We start from the raw sequence: 23,796 nt of genomic DNA on the forward strand, positions 1-23,796 counted from the left end.
GGAGGATCTGCTCTCACCTCAAAGAAGTCGCTGGCTGAATAATTCTCTCCGGCCTGTTCCTGGGGCTGTATGAGCAGAAAACTCTGCTGGTTTACATTGAGGTAAGTGCCTATTTATCATTGACTTGTATTTGGGAGAATTGTATTTGGGAGTTATTAAGGACTTGCACTGCCAATTTTTGGAGAAATGTCCAAAAGAAGATTTTCAAAATAGTGAGATCAGTTTCTCTTTCAGAGTCATAGCCAGAAAGTTCTAGCTAGGATAGAAAGGTACCTATTTTGTTCTGAAACAGCACCTTCCTTATTCACCACTTTTGTTTTAACTGTTAACAATTATACTTCCATCAATATTGAGTTACCCACCAAAGTGTGATGAATCCATTTTTCCCTCTCAAATAGCAGAAAAATGGTAACAACTATTATTATTTTATTTATTTATTTTATTAAATTTATATACCGCCCCATAGCCGAAGCTCTCTGGGCGGTTTACAACAATTAAAACTTCAATACAATTAAAAACACACATTTAGACAATTTAAAAGCATTACATTAAAAATTTCAGAGATTAAAACATTTTTTTAAACACATACTAAAATGCCTGGGTGAAAGACAACACTTGGCTAATCTCCAAACTGTAGGAAGCAGATTGTCTGAGTGCAACCAGTAGAGGAAAAATGAATTTTCCCCAGATGAGAATGTTTGCCAGTCAGGTAGATGCTTTCCTTACAGTTTAGGGGAGGGGGTTAACTTGTCTACAAAAGCCAAACAAAAGACCTCCAACTATAGTAAAGACACAAGGCTAAGGCTTCCATTCTTTGCATAGTTCCTAAGGAGTAAGTCCTATTGCATTCAGTAGTACTTATTTCTGAGTAAAAAACAGCGGATGCTCCAAGCCCATGCACGTTACTTGGGAGTAAGATACCGTTGGACCACACACGTTGCATTTTACTTCTGAATAAACATACACAGGATCGGGTTGTCAAAGTGTTGACATGCTTTAGGCGTTTTACTTTCCCGTAGCTATTCTGCGCCCCCCCCCCCCATTTGTTGAAATGTATGAAAAGCAAGTTCCCCAGTCGCCAACAGCAGGGACTTTTTCAAGACACCTTGAAGTACCTGAGCGTGTCTGCCTTTGAGGGAGACCTTGGATGAGGCGGGGCTTTCAGCTTCCTTGGCAAAGAGGAACAAGAAATCTCTCTCTCTGACTCCTCCGCCCGCTCTGCTGCCGCGTAACTCCGGCCCATATCATTCCTGGGTTCCCAGGTCACATGGCTTGGCAAGACTAAGTGATGTGCTCCGGGAGACATCTTCCTCGCCTTATTGCACCCCCTTATTGCGTGCACCCGGGGCGGACTGAAGTGGCGTGCCGGGCGGCAGTCTGCCCTCCCCGGGTGCAGGCGATAAGGGGGTGTATTGCATGCCTGCCGCTGCTGAGCAGGAGGGGCCGCTTTCGGATGCGCTCCAACACGGATAAAACGGTTCCCCGTCTCCTCCGCACTCATTTAAATTGAACTGCAGCTGTGAAAGAATGTGCCGCCCGCGCACACACCCCCTTGTTTATATTCACTAATAGGCTGTTTAAGAATGTACCTATAGCCCACAGATATTTCTACCAAACTTTAAAAAGCAGGGAAATTGGGCAGCTATAGTGCATGCACCAGGGGGGCAGGAGACCTGAACTCCTCTCTGAGATAGTGTACTGCCCTACAAAGTTGTCAAAATGCAAACACCATTTGGGTTAGTCTTTCACAGTCCAGTCCACTTGCTGTGTAGCTTGGAAGCATTTGGTAACACGTGCCTCTGAGCATATTGTGAGTGGTGGCAACACCTGCCATCTCCAAAGATGGAGAATTATATTTTTGTATGTTTGTTGGTGTTCTTCTCACTTTGCTTCTTTCCTGTGTTACTAATGTTTCTACAGAGAATCTAAACTAGAAAATTTTATTTCCCTCATTATTCATCCTAGAAATCTGTGTCATCTTTATTTTTATTAATTTCAAAGCCTTTTTATTGGTCAATGTCATATGATGGTGAAGATAGCCTTTTTTGTTTCAAACTGGAGGTTATGGTCTATTTCTATTTTGGGTGCATTAACAGTTGGGCCTGAAACTGCAGTTTAATGTAAAATCAGACTGATTACAATATGCTGCTACTTTAGCAATGACTCTAGTTGTTGGAAAAAAGAGGATGCATGTTTTCAGCCTGCTTATGTTTAAACCACTTTATTTAAGGCAAGGTGTTCACGATCAATTAAAAACATAGAGCACACCTAGAATTTTGCTAGAATGTATTTCACCTCCCACTGTTTTATCTTGTGCAAATTGAGACACTTCTGAGGTCCACTGGAGACTATTTTGCAGAAGTCAGTGCCATTATTCCACAATTATGTTTGGAGGTTTTTTAGTATAAATTTTGCAAAGTGTTGCTGTACTTCACATATTCATAGAAACAAAAGCAAAAGAAAATGATTTCCTATAGAAAACTTCACTAAAATTGCAAAGTAAATCAGACATATTTAAAGTGACCATCTGAACTATATCAACTGTCTTAATAATGTTGCTTCCTCCCGGCTAAAACAAGATCAGGACAGGACATATCTTCTTTCTATTCTTTGGGCTGATTACAGGTGTTGCCACCACTCACCATATGCTCAGAGGCACATGTTACCAAATTCTTCCAAGCTACACAGCAAGTGGATTGGACTGTGAAAGACCAACCCAAATGGTGTTTGCATTTTGACAACTGTGTAGGGCAGTACAATATCTCAGAGAGGAGTTCAGGTCTCCTGCTCCCCTGGTGCATTCACTATAGCTGCCCAATTTCCCTGCTTTTTAAAGTTTGGTAGAAATATCTGTGGGCTATAGGTACATTCTTAAACCACAAGGTTTTTTGCCTATTGGTGAATTTCCCTGTTTTTTAATCCGGGTGGTAAGAAATGGGATCCTGTGCAAGTTTGCTGAGAATGGATTGATCGTTTGTATGCTTATTGAGTTAAATGGGATTTACACACACACACCAGGCAATCATGCTTAGGATAGGTGAAACTGACCACAGGGGATGGTAAAGGGAGGAGGGGGAGGAGGGAGGTGTGGAAAGGCAGAGGGGAGGACTGGGATGGGAGCAGGCAGGAGGGGGAGGGGAGAAGAAGGACAGTTGTGGTCGTTTGCATGTTTATTGAGTTCAGTAGGATTTACTCCCGTGCAATCATGCTTAGGATACGTGAAACTGACTGGGAGGGAGGGACGGAGGGCTGGAGTGGGCAGGGGAGGCGGAAGAAGGAAGAGGGGAGGAGAAAGGCAGAGGAAAGGGGAAGGAGGGAAAAGGCAGGTCTGATCATTTGTATGATTATTGAGTTGAATCGGATATACTCCTATGCAATCATGATTAGGATAGGTAAAACTGATCAGGCTGGGCCTGCCAACCAAGACGTCTTCTGTATCTTTCACAGTTGGGCAGGGGGAAGCAACAATTCTACCTTGTGGTTTTTCCCATTACAGTGTTGCAAGAACACCAGCACTTGGCTGACTTTCTCTTCTCCTAAAGATACAGGATCAGTCTCAGGCCCTGAACCTGGCAACCCTACCTCCCACCCAAATTTAAACCAAAGCTGTCCCTGGCCACATCCACACCAGGCCGCTATTACACTTTGGACAATCATTATTTATTTATCTATTTATTTAGTGTATTTATATAATGCCCCGTAGCCAAAGCTCTCTGGGCGGTTTACAATAATTAAAAACAAATATACAAATTTAAAAACAATTTAAAAGAATTTATCATGGCTTCTCTCAAAGCCGTGGCTCAAAGCCAATCCTGGCTTCTCTCAAAGAATCCTGGGAAGTGTAGTTAGTGAAGGGTGCTGAGAGTTGCTAGGAGACGCCCTGTTTCTCTCACAGACCTTCAGTCAGAGTGGCTGACTGTTGAACCATTCTCTCAGGGGAATAGCAGTCTCCTCTCAGCACCCTTCACAAACTACACTTCCCAGGATTCTTTGAGGGAAGCCATGACAGTCTCAAGTGAAATCAAGTCTGGTGTGGGTGTGGCCCTCTGATTAGCCAAGCCCAGCAGCTGTGAGGCTTTTAGAACTCTGACAGTTGGTCCTTACTGAGCATGCTCCGCGCTATGATTGGGTCCCAGCCAAAATTTATTAAATTAATTAAAAATCAGCCAGGCATTTTTTAAACTTTTAAACTGCAGCAGATGAAGGTCAAAGTATGGGGCAACGTCAGTATTAGGATTACAGGTACTCTGTTAAATTGGCTGATTTTTAATGAATGACAACAGATTATAACTCTCAGAGAAAAAAGTCCAAAAGGCCTCTGAGTTTTTTTCTCTTTTTAGACTTTGAACTCTCGATTCTCTCTGACTGTTTTGTGCATCACCATGAAAATTGTCAGGGTTGTTAAGCAAGCGTTTCTGAGTTCAGAACTATAAGTTTTGTAAGGTTTTGTTTTGAAATGAGGTTATGGGAAGCCTCAGAATGGCATGGAGGGATATTTTCCATATAACATTGCAGAATGTGAAAAATCTATGCTGACTATAGTATACAGCCACTCTCGTGGCTGTATAATCAGCTGCAAAAAAGCCACACCACCTAGTCAGATGTTTGTTACTGTTTCTCTGCGGCGGCCACCAGAGTCACCTTCTCTCTCCCTCCCCCTCCCGGGCTCTTTATTAGTAGCCAGCCAGCGTTTCACAACCGCATCTCTTGCTCTGTGCAACAATTCTCACGCACTTTCTCTGTGCAATGCCCACAGCTCTTCTCCTCTTGCAGCCCAGCGGGACAGCACTACTGCCGCTCTTCATACTTGCCATCTCTCTGCACCTGGTGCTCTCTTTGGGAAACCTTTCCCCACTCCTTGCCAGAAACAGATTTCCTACATTTCATCAGTCCACCTAGTCCTGAATGGAAGTTTAACGCTGTAGGGCCCTGCAGAGAGTTGCGTTGTGGAACGGAGAGTACTGAGCGAGCTTACCTGTGTGTGTTTGAATCTTTGCTAAGATTCTACCTTCCCTGCAAAGTGCTAGCCCTCATGCTGGTTGAGAGGGAGAAACAAAGGAAAGATGTGAGCTCCCTTCTCAAGAAAGAAGAAGAACTGGGAAGGCGGGAAGGAACTGGGATCAACCAGAATTCATGGCTTCCTGACTGGCCCAGAGTTTCTTGTGGGCAGAAGGAGTGGCTCTGAGCAACTATACACATCATAATAATTAGATAAGGTACGGGAAAACAGGATCTGGTGTTGCCCACCCCAAGACTTTCTTCGAAATACCATAAATCATACACATATTCATACAGGACAGGGTCCTCTGCAAGATGGCATTGGTTCCAACCCAGGTCAGAGCTTTTTGTTCAGTCATGGCACAGACAAGGTCATTGATCATTTCTGATTTTAGAGTGTTTTTAACTGTATTTAATTATGCATTTTTAAACTTTTGTGATCCACCCAGGAACGTTTTAGTTAACGGCAGGGATAAATCTAAACAACACCAACAACATTAATTTATGTAGCAGAAGAATAGCCAAAATGTATAGGAAAGATTATAAGGAACTTGGATGCCCATCCCAAAATATGATTTGGGGCACCGCAAATCATAGTTCCACACATCAGGGATACTGTTTTCTATTAGATGCCATCTAAACTAGACACATGTTACCAAATTCTTGTAAGCTACACAGCAAGTGGATTGGACTGTGAAAGACCAACCCAAATGGTGTTTGCGTTTTGACAACTTTGTAGGGCAGTACAATATCTCAGAGACGAGGTCAGGTCTCCTGCTCCCCTGGTGCATTCACTATAGCTGCCCAATTTCCCTGCTTTTTAAAGTTTGATAGAAATAGCTGTGGGCTATAGGTACGTTCTTAAACCGCAAGGGTTTTTGCCTATTAGTGAATTTCTCTCTTTTTTAATCCAGGAGATAAGAAATCCAGTGCAAGTTTGCTGAGAATGGATTGATCATTTGCATACTTGTTGTGTTCAGGGAGATTTGCTCCCCTGCAATCATGCTTAGGATAGGTGAAACTGACCACAGGGGATGGGGAGGGGAGGAAGGCCAGAGGGCAGGAGGGGGAGGGGAGCAGGCAGAAGGGGGAGAGGAGGAGGAGGACAGGATCGATCATTTGCATGCTTGGAAGAATTTGGTAACATGTGCCATCCTTAGGATAGGTGAAACTGACCGCAGGGGATGGGAGACCAGGGTTCGAATCCCCACATAGCCATGAAGCTCACTGGGTGACCTTGGGCCAGTCACTCCCCTGCAATCATGCTTAGGATAGGTGAAACTGATGGGGGGGAGGGAGGGAGTATAGACTGGAGTGGGCAGGGGAGGAAGAAGGAGGAAGGGGGAGGGGAAGAGGAAGGGCAAGGAGAGGGGAAGGAGGGGAAAGGCGGGGAAAGGCAAGTCTGATAATTTGTATGCTTATTGAGTTCAATGGGATTTACTCCTATGCAATCATGGTTAGGATAGCTAAAACTGGGCATGGGGGCAGGGGGAAGGGGAAGGAGGGGATTGGAAGGGGAGGGGGAGGGGCATAGGAAGGGGAAGGGGCAAGAGGGAGGGGATAGGAGGGAGGAGAAGGGAAGGTGGGTTTGATCATTTGCATACTTTTTGTGTTCAGTGGGATTTATTTCTGTGCAAACATGTTTGAAAATGGAAATGGTCTGCCTTCAAGTCAATCCTGACTTATGGCAACCCTACGAATAGGGTTTTCATGGTAAGCAGTATTCAGAGGGGGGTTTACCATTGCCTTCCTCTGAGGCTGACAGGGAGTGACTGGCCCAAGGTCACCCAGTCAGTTTAACGGCTATTTGGGGATTTGAACCCTGGTCTCCCAGGTCATAGTCCAACACTGACCCGGGGGAGGGGCAGGGAGGGGAGGAGGAGATTGGGTGGGTAGGCACTGGGCAGAGGGGAAGCCTCTTTCCTTTCCAAAAGGAAAACATTGTGAACAGTATCATTGCTTTTCAGCGTTTCCCCCACCTTTTTATTCTACAGCAGGCACATGTAGCCTCCCACCCAAATTTAAACCAAAGCTGCCCCTGGCCACATCCGCACCAGACCTTTATTTCACTTTGGACAGTCATGGCTTCTCTCACAAAATTCTGGGAAGTCTACTTAGTGAAGGGTGCTGAGAGTTGCTAGGAGACACCCTGTTCCCCTCACAGACCTTCAATCACGAGTGGCTGACTGTTAAACCAGTCTGACCACAGGAACTCTGTCAGTGGAATAGGGGTCTCCCCTCAGTACCCTTCACAAACTACACTTCCCAGGATTCCTTGGGGGAAGCCATGACTGTCTCAAGGGAAATCAAAGTCTGGTGTGGGTGTGGCCCCCTGATGAGGCAAGCCCAGCAGATAGATGTGAGTCTGGCTTTTAGAACACAGAGTTGCATCTTACTGAGTATGCCTGACACTGTCATTCAGTTCAATGCAAAATTTCTTAAATTACTTAAAAATCAGCCAGGCATTTTTTTAACTTTTAAACTGCAGAAGATGAAGGTCAGAGTAGGGGGCAAGGTCATATTAAGATTACAGGTACTCTGTGAACATGGCTGTTTTTTAATGAATTTCAACAGATTACGAGAACTCTGACAGAAAAAAGTCCAAAAGGGCTCTGGTTTTTCTTTCTCTCTTTTTAGACTTTGAACTCTCAGTTCTCTCTGTTTTGTGTATAGCCATGAACATTGATAGGGTTGTTAAGCAAGCGTTTCTGATTTCAGGACTGTAAGGTTTGCATGGCTTTGTTTTGAAATCAGTTTATAGGGAGCATCAGAATGGCATGCGGGGGGTTATTTTCAATTTAACATTGCGGAATGTGAAAAATCCATGCTACCTATAGCATACAGCCACTCTCGTGGCTGTATAGTCCACCATTAATGTATCAGTTATATATTACACCTGTAAAAATGCACCAGTCTGGAAGGGCCCTAAAGAGTAAATATGCATAAAATGAAGACCATGCAGCTAGTGTTGACTTGTAAGTGGGGCCTGATGTGTTCAGCATGGCCTATTCCCAAGTAACTGTACAGGATTGCTGTCTTATTGTGCAATCCTATGCATCTTTATTCAGAAATCCACTATTCTCAATGGGCACTTCCCTGGGAATAAACCTCATTGAACGCAAAGGGGCTTTCTTCTGAGTTGACATGCAGAGGCTTGCACAGTAAATTAATCTGCACATCTGTTGATGGGATAGAGTGAAAAGTATAGAGAATGGGTGTTCAGGTAGGAGGAGGAGACGAGCAATGCTGGATTGTGGGTCAACGGGTGTGCAGTATGGAAAAAACAAGTCCATTGAGACAATTTTATTGGGTTTATCTGTTGCGGGTGCAGCACTGTGCAGGTGTTGGGGTTATGTTGAAGTCTTCAGCAGGCCAAACAGAAAAATGGCTGCATTTCAGGTATGTATACAATCAGGCTGCAATCTTATGCACCCTTCCTTGGAATTTAGCCCGTTGAACTTAGTTTGACCTACTTCTGAGCAGCCTGTACTGCTGATTGCAGACTTAAATGTTTTAGTGGCTTCTGTATGTGGGCTATTTCCACCCCTCTCGCTATTCTGCTAGAGCATCTCCCATCATCTCTAGCCATTGGCCATGGTGGCTAGGCTGATGGGACTTGCAGCTCAGCAACATCTGGAGGAGCAAAGGCTCCCCACCCCGCATTAGACAATACACCGAACTATCATTAGTAGCTAAAAGAGAGAGAACATCTGTAGCCAACATTTTTACAAGCAGCTGAGACTGGGCTGTTGTGCCATTGTGCGCTCCTTACAAAAAGAAAGATTTATTCCAATAAAAAGTATTGCTTTATTTTCTAAAATAAATATCTGATGGCAGGGTGTAAGTATATTGAAATCAAGTTGTTTTTCTTACCAAATCTATATAGCAACATTAGGCATCCATGCTTGTAACCCATGGCTAAAACCCTTACCTGCAAGTAGCTTGGCCCTTGGACAGAGGTAGTTTTTTACCCCCTTACACTTCCAGAAAGGCTGAAGTTCAATGGCAGAGCAACGGCTTTGCATGCAGAAGGTTCCGGGTCCAATCCCAGCTGGCATCTCCAAGTAGTACTGGGAGAGACCTCAGACTGAAATCCCGGAGAGCCGCTGCTGCCAGTCAGTGTAGACAGTACTGAATTAGATGGACCAATGGTCTGACTCAATTTATGGCACCTTCCTATGTAAGGCCAAACACCCCAGCCCAATACAGGCAGTGCGGGGCTTAAACAAGCCAGCCAGCCCTGCCTACCTGTTGTGTTAGCGCATATGCATGTGTGCCTGCTATCACGCAATATGGAGGCAGAGGCATCAATCTCTTACAGATGCCCCCATTGCCATCTTGGATGATGGTAGACTTGCGCACACAACACCTGGGGCGTTCACACTAATGCAACAGGTAAGGGGGGCAGGCGGACTTATTTAAGCCCCGCACCACCTGAATGGGTGGGGTGGGTCTGTGGTGGCCCATGGGAGCTCCTGCTTTGAGATCAACAGCCACCCGATGCTGCCACAGACTGCCGAGAGGGAGCTTCACCACCCCACCCTAAAGAGAGATCCCTCAGGGGCCCTTGGCTAGGGCCCAACCCAGCCACCCATCGGCGCCAGCCCTGGACATCATCCATAGTGTCCCGTCCAGAGTCGGACCGAAGAGGCTGAGACGTTGGTGCAAGTAAATCTTGTTTTATTAGAGTAATGGATACATCAAAAGCAGTGCGCTTCATAGAGTTCCTACAATAACTCACTATAATTCCCTAACAACACTTTAGACCTGCTCTGCAACGTAAAAGAGAGTTGTCGCAACACCCCCCTCCCAACTCAGCAGACTTATATAGGGGAAGTTTTGGAGCGCAATCTCTCACTCCTTCGTACCCCCACCCTCTGACCAGTACGCTTTTCCCACCTGGAGAGTGAGGTGAAGGGGGGCAAACTTCCAAGGGCTCGTCTGACAAAACAGGGTCCTTATCAACAGACAGGGAAGTAGAAGGCAGGGAAGCCTCAGACATCTCTAAATTATGGGTGGACAAAGGGGGGGGTTACGGCTCCTTCACTGCTTGGCAAAGGAGGAGTCACTGCTCTTTCGGAATCCTCCCCTAACGGCTCCTGCAGGGCGTTTGGAGGCTGAGCACTATCCTGAAAGGGGGAGGGTTCACCCGTGGGCATTGGCGGAGCATCTAACCCACTCCTTTCCTCCCAGGCTGGAAAAGACACAACAACAGCTGGACCTTCTGCACCTTCTGGCCGTGGAGGCGCCTGCAATTCATGCCTTCCCCCTCCCTGCTTGTTGAGAGAGAGCGGAGGCTCGACACATAGATTGTGTTGAGCAGGCCAATGACCCTATGGAGAAGGGTTATAGAAGAGCCAGAACATGTATACATATATGTACCTTATCTTTATATCATTAGGGAGTACATTATCAGTATGTACATTTTGGTTCAGTGTGTTGTTCTCGTTATGTGCCTTCAAGTCGACTACGACTTATGGCGACCCTATGAATCAGAGACCTCCAAGAGCATCTGTCGTGAACCACCCTGTTCAGATCCTGTAAGTTCAGGTCTGTGGCTTCCTTGATGGAATCAATCCATCTCTTGCTTGGCCTTCCTCTTTTTCTACTCCCTTCTGTTTTTCCCAGCATGATTGTCTTTTCTAACGAATCATGTCTTCTCATGATGTGTCCAAAGTATGATAACCTCAGTTTCGTCATTTTAGCTTCTAGTGATAGTTCTGGTTTGATTTGTTCTAACACCCAATTCTTTGTCTTTTTTGCAGTCCATGGTATGCGCAAAGCTCTCCTCCAGCACCACATTTCAAATGAGTTGATTTTTCTCTTATCTGCTTTTTTCACTGTCCAACTTCCACATCCATACATAGAGATTGGGAATACCATGGTCTGAATGATCCTGACTTTAGTGTTCAGTGATACATCTTTGCATTTGAGGACCTTCTCTAGTTCTCTCACAGCTGCCCTCCCCAGTCCTAGCCTTCTTCTGATTTCTTGACTATTGTCTCCATTTTGGTTAATGATTGTGCCAAGATATTGATAATCCTTGACAAGTTCAGTGTGTATATTTAATTTATTAAATTACACATTGTTCTTTCATACTTTTCCTCTTAACCCTCTTAGTTTCATTTGGTTTCCTTTTTCTCAGCTCTGAATAGGGCTAGTTCTAATTTCAGACAGCCTGATGTGTTTAAAATTGTTTAATTGTATACAGGGATATTGCTAGGTTCTTGAAAGACTCATGGTAGAGGGATAGGTCTCTGGCACAAATTTGCATAATATTTCATATGCTAATGTATATTATAGTTGATCTGTACAGATGCAAACTTAGGCTGACTTTCAGAGGCAAAGCCACTCTGTAAGCAAAGGTAAATATGAAATATGGGCATTAACAGCAGGACAACAAACATGGATTTTATGAGTCCTTACGGTCAGTTACAAACACCAATTTCTTTTGGTTACACTTGGATGGCAAATGTCAATCTGTATATGTCAATTGAGATGGATGTATTGATGTTGGTGATGTTACTTCCATTTGTTCTTAACTGATTCCAGGGAGAGGAAGCAGCGAGCAGACCATATTGCGCAGGTGCAACAGAAAGGAGTTGCATTCAGCTGAGCGCTCCATTCAAAAGGGAAACCAGTAGTGACAGAGATGGAGCAGGTGAGGGTGCACGCACAGCTGGATGCCCAGCCCCCTTTTCTGGAGGGTGGGGGAGGGGTTCCTCTCCTTTTGGGGGGATGGTTGTGGGCAGGTGAAATTGCTAAGAGGTTTGCTTGATGGCAGCCGGGAAAGTCATTGATGTCCTTAATATCCCAAAGGAGCCCCCCCCCCCATGAGTATGTTTGGGGGTGTTTTTATTACTGTTTTTATCTCTTGTGTTGTATAGTTTAAATTCTCTGGAATTGCAAACCATCCATCGCCTGGCATGGCGCATCACAGTTGCTGCAACAGGCAGAAAAAAATCATGAAGGGGTCTGCCAAGGCCCTTGGCCATTTTCAAGTGGTCCATCAAGAAAGACTGAATTTAAAGTGGCTCTCAATGAATCTAAAAGAACTGTGAGGTTTCATCTTGTCTAAAATGGGGCCTCTGTGAGAGCAGCCACTTTGGGGTTTCGTTTCATAGCTGAAGCTAATTAACAAGGCTTTATCAGCAGAGACTGGTCCATCAAGGTCACAGGCCTGGGAAGGTTTTGGGAGTGTGTAGTCAAACCTGCCCTGCCCTCCTCCTTCCTCCCATCACCTCTGCTTTGCCCCCTCCCCCTTCTTTCACCCCTCCCCTCCCCCTCCTTCTGCTCCCCTCTCCCCCCTTCATTTTTCCCTGTACTCTCCCCTCCTTCTCCCCCTCCAGCATGGTCAGTTTTACGGTCCAGAGCTTGGAAAAGTTACTTTTTTGAACTACAGCTCCCATCAGCCTAATCCAGTGGCCATGTTGCCTAGGGCTGATGGGAGTTGTAGTTCAAAAAAGTAACTTTTCCAAGCTCTGCCTATCCTAGCCATGATTGCATGGGAGTAAATCCCACTGAACTCAAAAAGCATGCAAATGAACAGACGTGCCTTTCCCCTCCTTCCCCTCTACTCTCCCTTCCTCCTCTCCTCCCTCTTCCTTCTTCCTCCTCTCCTCCCTCTTCCTTCTTCCTCCTCCCCTGCCCACTCCAGCCCTCCCTCTGTCCCCCCTCCCTGGTCAGCTTTACCTATCCTAAGCATGATGCAGGGGAGTAAATACCACTGAAAATAAGCATGCAAATGATCGATCCATTCTCAGCAAACCTGGACAGGATCCCATTTCTTACCTCCCGGATTAAAAAGCAGAGAAATTCACTAATAAGCAAAAAACTCGTGGTTTAAGAACGTTCCTATAGGTAACAGATATCTCTATCAAACTTCAAAAAGCAGGGAAATTGGGCAGCTGTAGTGAATGCACCAGAGGAGCAGGAGACCTGACCTCGTCTCTGAGATATTGTACTCTCCTACAAATTTGTCAAAATACAAACACAATTTGGGTTGGTCTTTCACAGTCCAGTTGAAGGAGCTCAGAGACTTGCGAAATAGCCAAGTAACTCCTTCGAGATCCATTCTCTCTATTGCTAACTTAGTTTGTGCATTTAATCCCATGTGTGCTGCTTCCAGAAAGTATCTGTCATTATACTCATCTTCTCATAGTCTCACGTGGTCTGATAAGCACGCAAGGAATTTCTTCTGATCCGCATAAACCTCTGGGCTTTCCCCTACACCTTGGCTCTCCATCACATATGCCTCTAACACATTCATCCCACGCAAAAGAGCCTTAATCACAATCCTCATCCAGTCATACACACCCCCTGCATTCACCATTCTGAACGCTGCCTCAATGGAAGCTGCATCTTGCTCAGTGGCACAATGCCTGGCCACCTGCATTAGATCTTGAGCATCCACAATCAACTCCTACGATGTGGTGACAGCCACTGACTCGGGTGGCTTTAAAGGGGGACTGGACAAACCCTTGCAGGAGGGGAGGGGAGGTCTGTCAGTGGCCACTGGCCCTAATAAGCTTTCTATTTCCATACTCAGTGCCAGCGTTCCTCTTGAATGCCAGTTTCTGAGGAACAGCGGAGGAGGAGGACTGTTGCCCCCATGCCCTGCTTGCTGCCTTAACCTCACTCTGCTGACTCTCACTAACTCTGGTTGCCTTCCCCTGACTGACTGGATTTTTCTGCTTCGCTACTACAGGGAGCATGAGCAACCTCCCCATTTGGCACGGCCAGATTCCTTTGGGTACGAGTACGTAATGCGTTGGAAGGCCCAGACTGAGACGGATAAGCATCAGCGAGAACAAGTAGAGAACAACCTCAAAAAAGCCCGAGAGAAGCTGGAGATGGAAATGAAGGCAGCTTGTAGAGAGCACAAGCTCATGCGCATGCGGGAAGGTGAGAACCAGGGTGCTGATGATCATTGACAGCTTGCACAGAGCCGGTAGCGCCGGCACTCAAACCTTTGTGGATATTTTTCCAGAATTAATGAGGCTCGAGGAAGACCTGAGGACCATGGAGGAGCTGGATAACCAGCGGGTGCAGAATCGTCAACTGCGGGCAGTCAGGTGAGCAGGGAATGTATGCAGCCACTCCTGGCTCTAAACACAAGCGCCTTGGCCTGGGCTGGTGATCAGCAGGGTCTGGGTAGGGGCAAGGCTGAGAGCACTCACTGGTGTTCTGGAGCTCTGTGCCACACTCCCTGCCTTGTGAATCATAGAATCATAGAGTTGGAAGGGGCCTTGTAGGCCATTGAGTCCAACCCCCTGCTCACAGCAGGAAATCCACAGCTAGAGCATCTCCCGCAGATAGCTATCCAGCCTCTGCTTGAAGACATCCAGCGAAGGGGATCCCACCACCTCCCTAGGCAGTCGGTTCCATTGCCGAACTGCCCTTACTGTCAAGAAGTTCCTTCTAATGTCCAATCTGAATCTACGCTCCTGCAACTTAAAACCATTAGACCTAGTCCTACCCTCTGCGGCAGCAGTGAACAAATCTCTACCCTCCTCTGTGTGACAGCCCTTCAGGTACTTAAATTTATTTATTTATTTATTTATTTATTAAATTTATATACCGCCCGACTAGCGATAGCTCTCTGGGCGGTGAACATAAAATAGTATAAAAATACAATGAATAACAAAATAATATTAAAATACAATCAACAATACAATAAACATTTTTAAAATTAGATCAATGTAACTTAAAATGCTTCAGAGAATAGGAAGGTTTTGACCTGGCGCCGGAAGGAAAGCAGAGTCGGCGCCAGGCGTACTTCCTCAGGGAGACTGTTCCATAGTAAAGAGTGCAATCATGTCACCCCTCAGCCTTCTCTTCACCAGACTGAACATGCCAAGTTCCTTCAACCTTTCCTCATAAGACTTGTTCTCCATACCGGCTATCATCCTTGTCGCCCTCTTCTGAACCCGCTCTAACTTGTCTATATCTTTCTTAAAATGAAGTGCCCAGAACTGAACGCAGTATTCCAGATGAGGCCTGACTAATGCAGAATATAGTGGGACTATTACTTCCCTCGACCTGGAAACTATAGCTCTGTTTATGCATCCCAAAACCACGTTTGCCTTTTTTGCTGCAGCATCACACTGCTGGGTCATGTTCAACTTGCAATCCACTACAATTCCTTTTTTTTAATCATTAATTTTTATTCAAATTTTCAAAGACAAAAAACAAAACAAAACAAAAACAAACAATAAAATAAAATGTTGACTTCCGATTTGTCGCAGATCAGTTATAGGTCTACAATATATAACAATCCTGTCTCTAAAATTATATTATAAAATCACTTTCCTCCAGTAGATATCTTAATTAATCATCAAATCTCATAAACATTACTTTATTCTTTCCACAAAAAGTCAAAGAGAGGTTTCAATTCCTTGAGAGATATATCTTTCAATTTTTCTCCAAATAAACATGTCGCTTAATCCATCTGATTCAAATCTGTTAGGCCCAATAATTTCAATAGCCATTCTTCCATTATCAATATTAATTCCATCTTCCATCTTCAATAATCCTGTTAAGTCCAGTAATTTCAGTAGCCATTCTTCCATTATCAGTATCCCATAATAATCTTGTTGTCATAGCCATAGTCCAAATAAACATATTGATTAATCCATCTCGTCAAATCTGTTAGGTCCAATAATTTCCATAACCATTCTTCCATTATCAATATTAATTCCATCTTCCATCTTCAATAGTCCTGTTAAATCCAGTGGTTTCAGTATCCATTCATCCATTATCAGTATCCCATGATGATCTTGCTGTCATAGCCATAGTCATATAACAAGAGTCTGATGGGAATTTCCCCCATCACAAATATGTCCTTGCCATCAATTCTGAATATGTTGCTGAAATATTGTTGTAAAGTCACATCTCTGCTCTTCTTTTTTACAAAATGCACTGGCTCATCTCTTAAAAGTTTTTCCATTGTCACATATTTGTAGTTAATTCCATAAATTTTTTCTATGTCAAGCTCCATCACATCATTCCAGTCAAGAATTCTGAATATGTTGCTGAAATATTGCTGCAAAGTCATATCTCTGTTCTTCTTTTTTACAAAATGCACTGGCTCATCTCTTAAGAGTTTCTCCACTGTCACATATCTGTAGCCAACTCCATAGATTTTTTCTATGTCAAGCTCCATCACATCATTCCAGTCGAGAAAATTATCCAAGACATTGATAACTTTACCACCAAAATCTTCATTAATTTCTTCAGAGACAACGTTGAATTCCAAACAGTAAACTTTATTTCTAACATCCATAAACTCCAAATCTTTTTCCAATTTCACATTTGTTCCAATCTCCAGGGCTTGTAGCTTCCCTTTAATTTTTCTTTTCTCATCTCTAATCTCATCAAACACCTCTCTCACAGAATCCACTATTTCTTTAAGCTCCTGCGTCATTTTGTTAAATTCAATTTTCATCTCCTGTCTACCCTGTCTCAGGGTTTGTTTCGTTATCTCAATCTCACCCATTATTTTCTGAAACATAATTTCTTCCATGGTCTCAATCACTTTCCTGGTTGTCATTCTTAAAACCACAGAAACAAAAATTATTTCAGCCACAATTGGGTTAATATTACAGGCTTGCTGACATCAGTGTAGAAAATACAGCCTGCCTTATTCAGGAATACAAAACGAACTTAGTTCCCAACATCAAAACAATTAGTGGCGTCATGAACAAGCAGATTCGTCAAAATGAAATAGACTCAAAAAAATAATAATTTTTTTCCCCCTCCTCGAAATAGAAATCCCTCTTCCGTTGGTATCTTTAGAATGCACCTCCAGGACAGCTTTTTGCAATAAAAACAAATATAAGCTCTTTCGATTTCTTTCCTCCTTAATTTTATGAGTGAAAGAGAAAAGCCATAACTCACCCAGAAGTTCTTCACAGCTGATTCATTGACAAATCTCTTTTTTGCTGCAACAATTTAAACCAAGTGAAAAAAGAAAATAGAAAGAAGGATGCTTATCTGCCTGTTAGAGTCCGTTTTTCTTTGAAGAAAAGATAAACGTGTCGCTGTAATCAGCTAGAGCTTGATGAAAGTCCGTCCAGCATTGCAGTTTGAACCTTCTCTCATAAATAAATGAAATCCAGTCCTCCCCACAAAAACAGGCTTTGTGGTTAATCTCTTCGTTTCTCCCTGTCCGGGAGAAAATCTTTACCAGTCAAAAAGAACGTTTTGACTGAAAAAGCTTCTTCTGAGATGAGAGCTCGACTCAGAGGCAACACAGGCAAAGCAACCCTTCCCGGAAGTCGCAATCCACTACAATTCCAAGGTCTCACACAATTCTCACATGCACTACTGCTAAGCTGGGTATTTCCCATCCTGTACCCATGCATTTTGTTTTTGTGGCCTAAATGCAGAATCCTGCATTTGTCTATATTGAATGTCATTTTATTAATTTCAGCCCAATTTTCTAGTCTATCCAGGTCCCTTTGGATTTTATTCCTGTCTTCCATTGTATTAGCTATTCCTGTTGTTCAGTAAAGCAAGCTATGAGACTCACAGACAGGGATTTTTAGTGAGAGAAGGAAACCTGCAATAAACGGGTTAAGCAGAGCAGAACAGAGCGCCAGTTTTGCCAAGGTCAGCAGCTGGTAGGCAAGTAGATAAGAAGGAACTTGAAGAAGCTCTGGTGTGGGGGGAAAGTAGTTTGGAGTGAGAGAACTGTGTTTAGTAATTTTGTCAGTAAAGACTCTTACAAGAAACTTGCCTGGCCTGGCTCATTTACTGATCTATGCGTCTCTAGAATTTCCTACTTGTATGATCTCTATACGCACACACCGACAGGGGTTATGGGCCCAGCTTATCATACAAGGTAAGGGGTTCAAGAGTCGTTTACGTGACGTTGTTGCAGAGAAAAGAAAGTGCAAGAAAGAGGCAAGTAAGAGTGGACAACATGGCTGTAAACCTGTCATCCGGGATGCCGATGGAGAGACTGAATGCTGTAAACTACTCCAGCTGGAAATGGAGAATGAGAGCAGTTCTGATTAAAGAAGATTTGAATGATGTCGTAGAAAAAACCCCTCCGGCAGCTCCTTCAGCAGCGTGGACGAAGAAAGATGAGAAAGCGAAGGCTTTTATTACTCTGGGGCTGTCTGATTCTCAACTGTTGCTGGTGAGTAATGAGCCGACAGCTAATCAAATGTGGGAGAAGCTAAGGGCTGTTCATGTGCAGCAAACCGCAGGGAGCCGGCTGTGTTTAGCACGGAAACTTTATCAGATGCGTTTTACAGATGAAGTGACTATGACAGAGCATCTGGCTGAATTTCGTAGATTATTTGCTGAACTTCAAGAAAGAGGAGTGCATCATAGTGACATTCAGATGGTCTATATACTGTTATCCTCATTTGATCGAAAATGGGATGTAATGGTCTCGAGCTTAGAAACTTTACCAGACGGAAATTTAAATTTGGACTTTGTAGAACAAAAACTTCAACAAGAATGGAATAGGAGACAAGAGAGTAAGAAGACTGAATTAAAAGAGACTGAGGCTGTACAACAACATCAATATCAAAGAAACAGGCAAGAGAATAAAGAGGACATATACAGAGACATTGTTTAAGTAAGAAGAGAAATAACAGGGACTTTGGACGTCAGAGAACAAGCGTGAACTTTATTACTAAGGAGGACAATAAACTAATTAACTCTAAATGGCTGTTAGACAGCGGGGCGTCTAATTGCCTGATCACAGACTCTAGTTTATTTTACACATCAAAGCCAGTGCAGGAGAAGATTTATCTGGCTGACGGATCGACTCAGGACGCGATTGCAAGAGGCCCGCTCAAGTTAAGTAACTTGGGAACTATATTGACAGATGTGTTATTAGTTTCTGGTTTAAAATATAACATTCTATCAGTACGAAAACTAGCTCAAATAGGATGTAAAATTACATTTGAAGGGAATAGATGTTTTGTGAGAAAAGATGGTGAAATCTGTATGCAAGGGAAATTACAGAACCAAATGTTTATGGTAGAGAGCAAGCTTGATAAACCCACGTGTGCCTGGATAGGAGTAAATAAAAACAAACACGAAAACTGTATACATGAATGGCACAGAAAATTAGGGCACGCACATTTTGAGAAGGTGAAAAATACTCCAAAGCATAGTCAAGATTTGGAACTAACACATTGTGAGCATGTGGATGAATGTGAGGTATGCTATAAAACAAAAATGACTGTGACTCCTGTAAAGAAGAGCTGTGAAAGTACTACCACTAAACCCTATCAGCTCATACATGTGGATTTGGCTGGACCTTTCCAGTGTTCAAAAGGTGGGGCAAGATTTTATTTAGTGATTGTAGATGATTTTTCCAGATTCACACATGTATTCTTATTGAAAAAGAAAAGTGAAGCAGAAGAGAAATTAAAGGCATTTATACAGAAGACAGAGACACAATATGGGGTTGTTATCAAAAATATCAAATCAGATCAAGGTGGGGAATTTACCAGTAATTCATTTAAAACATATTTGGAAAAGAAGGGAATAATACAAAGTCTCACTGCTCCCTTCAGCCCATCCTCCACAAAACTCTCCCTGCAGAGAGGAGGAACCGGTCACTGCAGGATTCAATGAGAGCCATGCTGGCTGATGCAGATATGAATAACACCTATTGGGGTGAATGTATTCTGTACACTACTTACATTCAGAACCGCCTTGTGCACAGAATAATAGGCATGTCTCCATATGAGAAATTGACTGGAAGAAAGCCCAGGGTGAAACACATAGAGCGTTTTGGAGCAAAATGCTGGGTGCATGTGTCAAAGCAGAAAGGGCATGGTAAATTAGCTTCAAGAGTTCAGGCAGGTCGTATTTTGGGATTTCAGAATTCATATTATAGAATTTGGTTGCCTGAGAAACAACAATTAGTGTTAAGTAGAAGCATAAAGGTAATAGATAAACCTTGGAAAGACAGTCAAACAGTAATACGATAGTGCAAGCAAGCAGGAAGCAGCAGATGTTCCTTTTGGGCATCAAATACCATTAAGAACCGCATTGACTGACTTAATTCACAGTGGCAAACGTACTGTGAAAAGACTGAGGAATGAAGACATGGCAATGCAAGATAAAGAGGTGCCAGGTACTAGTGCAGACACAGGTGCAGGACCAAGTAAAATTGAGAGTGATGAAGAAATGGAAATAGATACTGTTAGACGGTCAGAAAGAAAAACGAAAGGAAAACCACCTCCTAGATTCACATTTAATGTTACACAAAAGAATGATGAGACAGATGAATATCCTGTAGAATGGGAAAAAGAAGGTCCAATAGACAAAGAAACAATGGATCTCATGTGGAAATACTGTATTGAAGAATGAAATATAAATGAGTGTTATCAAATAAAGTGAACAAAACTCTGTAAAACTTGTATGAATAAAGAAACAAAAACTGAAATGGAAATGTAAATAGATACTGTAAGGAAACATGTACTGATGTGTATTGAAATGAAAAGTTAAGATTGTATAAATGTAACAATGAATATGTAGTTTTGTAATCTGTGAGTCTCAGGTGGGGGCTGTTGTTCAGTAAAGCAAGCTATGAGACTCACAGACAGGGATTTTTAGTGAGAGAAGGAAACCTGCAATAAACGGGTTAAGCAGAGCAGAACAGAGCGCCAGGTTTGCCAAGGTCAGCAGCTGGTAGGCAAGTAGATAAGAAGGAACTTGAAGAAGCTCTGGTGTGGGGGGAAAGTAGTTTGGAGTCAGAGAACTGTGTTTAGTAATTTTGTCAGTAAAGACTCTTACAAGAAACTTGCCTGGCTCATTTACTGATCTATGCGTCTCTAGAATTTCCTACTTGTATGATCTCTATACGCACACACCGACAATTCCTCCCAGTTTCGTATCATCCACAAATTTCATAAGGCTTCCCTCCACCCCATCATCTAAGTAATTGATAAAAATGTTGAAGAGTATCGGCCCCAGGACAGAACCCTGTGGCACTCCACTCGAGACCTCCTTCCAGTCCAAAGCAGAGCCACCGACAACCACTCTTTGAGTACGGTTTTCCAACCAGTTGTGAATCCACCTGACAGTATTTCCATCTAGTCCGCATTTGACCAGTTTGCTAATCAAAAGGTCATGGGGGACTTTGTCAAACGCCTTGCTGAAATCTAGATAGATGACATCTACAGCATTTCCACAATCTACTAGGCTAGTGACCCGGTCAAAAAAAGAGATGAGATTAGTTTGACAGGATTTTTTCTTGACAAACCCATGCTGGCTCCTACTAATCACAGCATTGTCATCTAGATAGTTGCCAATGGACTCTTTTATTATCCGTTCTAATATCTTTCCCGGTATTGAAGTCAGACTGACCGGCCTGTAATTCCCCGGATCTTCTTTTTTACCCTTTTTAAAGAGTGGGATGACGTTTGCCCGTCTTCAATCCTCCGGCACCTCTCCCGTTCTCCAGGATTTCTCAAAGATGATGGCAAGAGGTTCCGAGAGTACATCCTCAAGTTCCTTCAATACTCTGGGATGCAGTTCATCAGGCCCTGGAGATTTGAACTCATTTAGGTTAACTAGGCATTTCCTGACTATCTCCTTATCAATCTCGAACTGCAATCCCGACCCCTTACTGAGATTGCTACCGATGCAAGGTTGCACCCTGTTCCCTTTTTGGGAGAAAACGGAGGCAAAATAGGCGTTGAGCAGTTCTGCCTTTTCCTCGTTATCTGTCAACATTTTGCCCTCCTCATTGAGCAGCAGTCCCACCGTTTCCTTGGTCTTTCTCGGCCTGAATCTTGGCCTGTAAGCTGTGGACTCCTTTGGGAGTGCTCCATAGAGAGCAGGTCCTGCCAGAGGCAGCACTGGGCATAAGCACAGCTGCCTCTTCTGGATGCTTCCCTTTCAGGCAAGAGCTCGAACGCAGGCGCCATGAGGGAATGATGACAAGACAACATGAGAGAGCCATGAGGGACTTCTCTGGTGCGGTAGGGACCTACTTTTGCAGGGAGGGTGGGTCAATTAATACAGTTGCTAACTGGCCTGAGCAGCGGCATGAAGAAGCTTCTTTTGCATACTGTATCTGACGGAGGTTTAAGGGGTGTAGTCTGAGGCCGGTTTGTCTGTCTGTTTCAGAGGGACCGTCTCCATATGCGAATGGGGCAGATGGGCATGGCAGGTAAGCTGCCATTTTTTTATCTATAACTGTTTTGGGCTCGGGTGTGCTTTCTTTCTTTGCTTCTCTGTGTAGAGGCTGCAACTTATTAATTCGGCCTGGGGTGGCCTGGGGTGCTTCTCACTAGCAGGAATATGTGCAGTGCGGGAGCCACAGCTGGATCACAAAAGAAGTCAGGGCTGCAGGGGCCGGGCACATGCTTTGAAAGAGACCCTGCTTTTGACTGTCCACTCGGAGGCTTCTGCTATTTGCTTGTTGAGCTTCCATTGACTTGCTTTTCCTTTCATGTGCAATAGGCAGGGACGACCGAGGGACGTTGGGAGCCCCCAGCGTCCCAGCAGGGCCACCACCTACACCTGGTCCCGGGACAACAACGCCTGAGAGAGCCATGGAAATGGTAAGGTCAACCAAGAGAATTGGGCTTGATATGATTTGTTTTTTTCTTTTGGCGAACCCCTTTGTTAGATAAGGGTGTAGAGTTCTCACGCCTCTCTTTACAAATTATTCATATCTATTAACATCCGTGGGGGAAGTTCAGTGGAAATATACTCAGTCACCATAACTAAAGTATCACACGCACACACACACACGCACTCAGCCTTCACGCACACGAAGGAGCAAGTGCGCAAGGCATAAAAAGAGATGGAGGAGCGGTCTGAGTTCAGTACGACTGAGGAAGGCACCCTCGCCCGCTCTTTCCCTCTCTGGACTCCCTTCGCAGACTAGGCCTCAGTCCTGTGCAGCTGGACAGGGAGGGCCAGAAGGTTGCTCCTAACACAGTCGCACACATGCCAATATTGGCAGAGGGAGCAGAAGTGGAGGCTTCAGTTCTTCAGCTAGCCAAGTTCCAGGGCAAAGCAGGGAAGGCAGTGGAGCCCTGAAAGGGCTTTTCAAAGCAGCGGCAGCAAGCGAGGACCTCTGCTTCAGCAGGCGGGGTGCAGAGATAGCAGAAAGAAAGCAAGGGAGTCACACTGCTGGGTTCGGGCTGGCCAAGCGATTGAGCAAGTGACTTCAGGCCGAGTGACACTCAGCAGAGTGGATCTGGGGAGCCAGGGCCTGCCCACGTGGTCCAGCAAATGGTTTCCTAGTGGAACTGGATAACCAGAACCCAGAACCCAAAAATGGCTCCAAAGGTCCAGTTTTTATATCCTCTGGCTAAAAGCCCCAAATGAAATGTACTGATTAATGTTGTTGCTGCTATGAAATGGTTCTTGCACTTGTTGGTTTTTTGTTCCCTTTGTTGTAAGCCGTTTTGAACTCAGTTTTCTTGGTGGAAAGGCCGTATGCAAATGAAATGATGATGATGGGTCATATCTTTTTCAGCCCGAGGACAAGGAGTGAGACCTTCCACTTCAAGACAAGTGCTGACCGTGGAGCCCCTCACCAATTCTCAGCCACGCAGCAACAATGTTAGAAATGCTGTTTAACATATATATTTTTTAAACAATATGTTTTCAACCCTTTACAAAAGATATCTTTAAAGCTTTTTTGTTTGTTTTTAAAGCTGTTTTGTTTTGAATGCATTTTAAGGTCCTTTTTATGATGTTTAAGGTGTTTTTAGCATTTTTGTTTGCCGCCCTAGACTCCTGCTGGGAGGAAGGGCGGGACATAAATGAAATAATAAATAAATAAATAAATAAATAAATAATGAA

At 44.0% G+C, this 23,796-nt stretch overlaps 1 protein-coding gene across 1 annotated transcript; it reads left to right on the top strand.

Annotated features, from left to right (window-relative positions):
* Window positions 1-23,796, top strand: LOC133365411 (non-POU domain-containing octamer-binding protein-like). The gene is made up of 8 exons (XM_061587241.1): window positions 1-101; window positions 11,551-11,659; window positions 13,706-13,902; window positions 13,988-14,072; window positions 21,878-21,956; window positions 22,105-22,147; window positions 22,441-22,541; window positions 23,468-23,796. The coding sequence occupies exons 3-8, from the start codon at window positions 13,764-13,766 to the stop codon at window positions 23,483-23,485; spliced, it is 465 nt and encodes a 154-aa protein (XP_061443225.1). The 5' UTR covers window positions 1-101; window positions 11,551-11,659; window positions 13,706-13,763; the 3' UTR covers window positions 23,486-23,796.

This window comes from Rhineura floridana, chromosome 10 (assembly GCF_030035675.1).
Source record: "Rhineura floridana isolate rRhiFlo1 chromosome 10, rRhiFlo1.hap2, whole genome shotgun sequence".
Classification (NCBI taxonomy): Eukaryota; Metazoa; Chordata; class Lepidosauria; order Squamata; family Rhineuridae; genus Rhineura; species Rhineura floridana.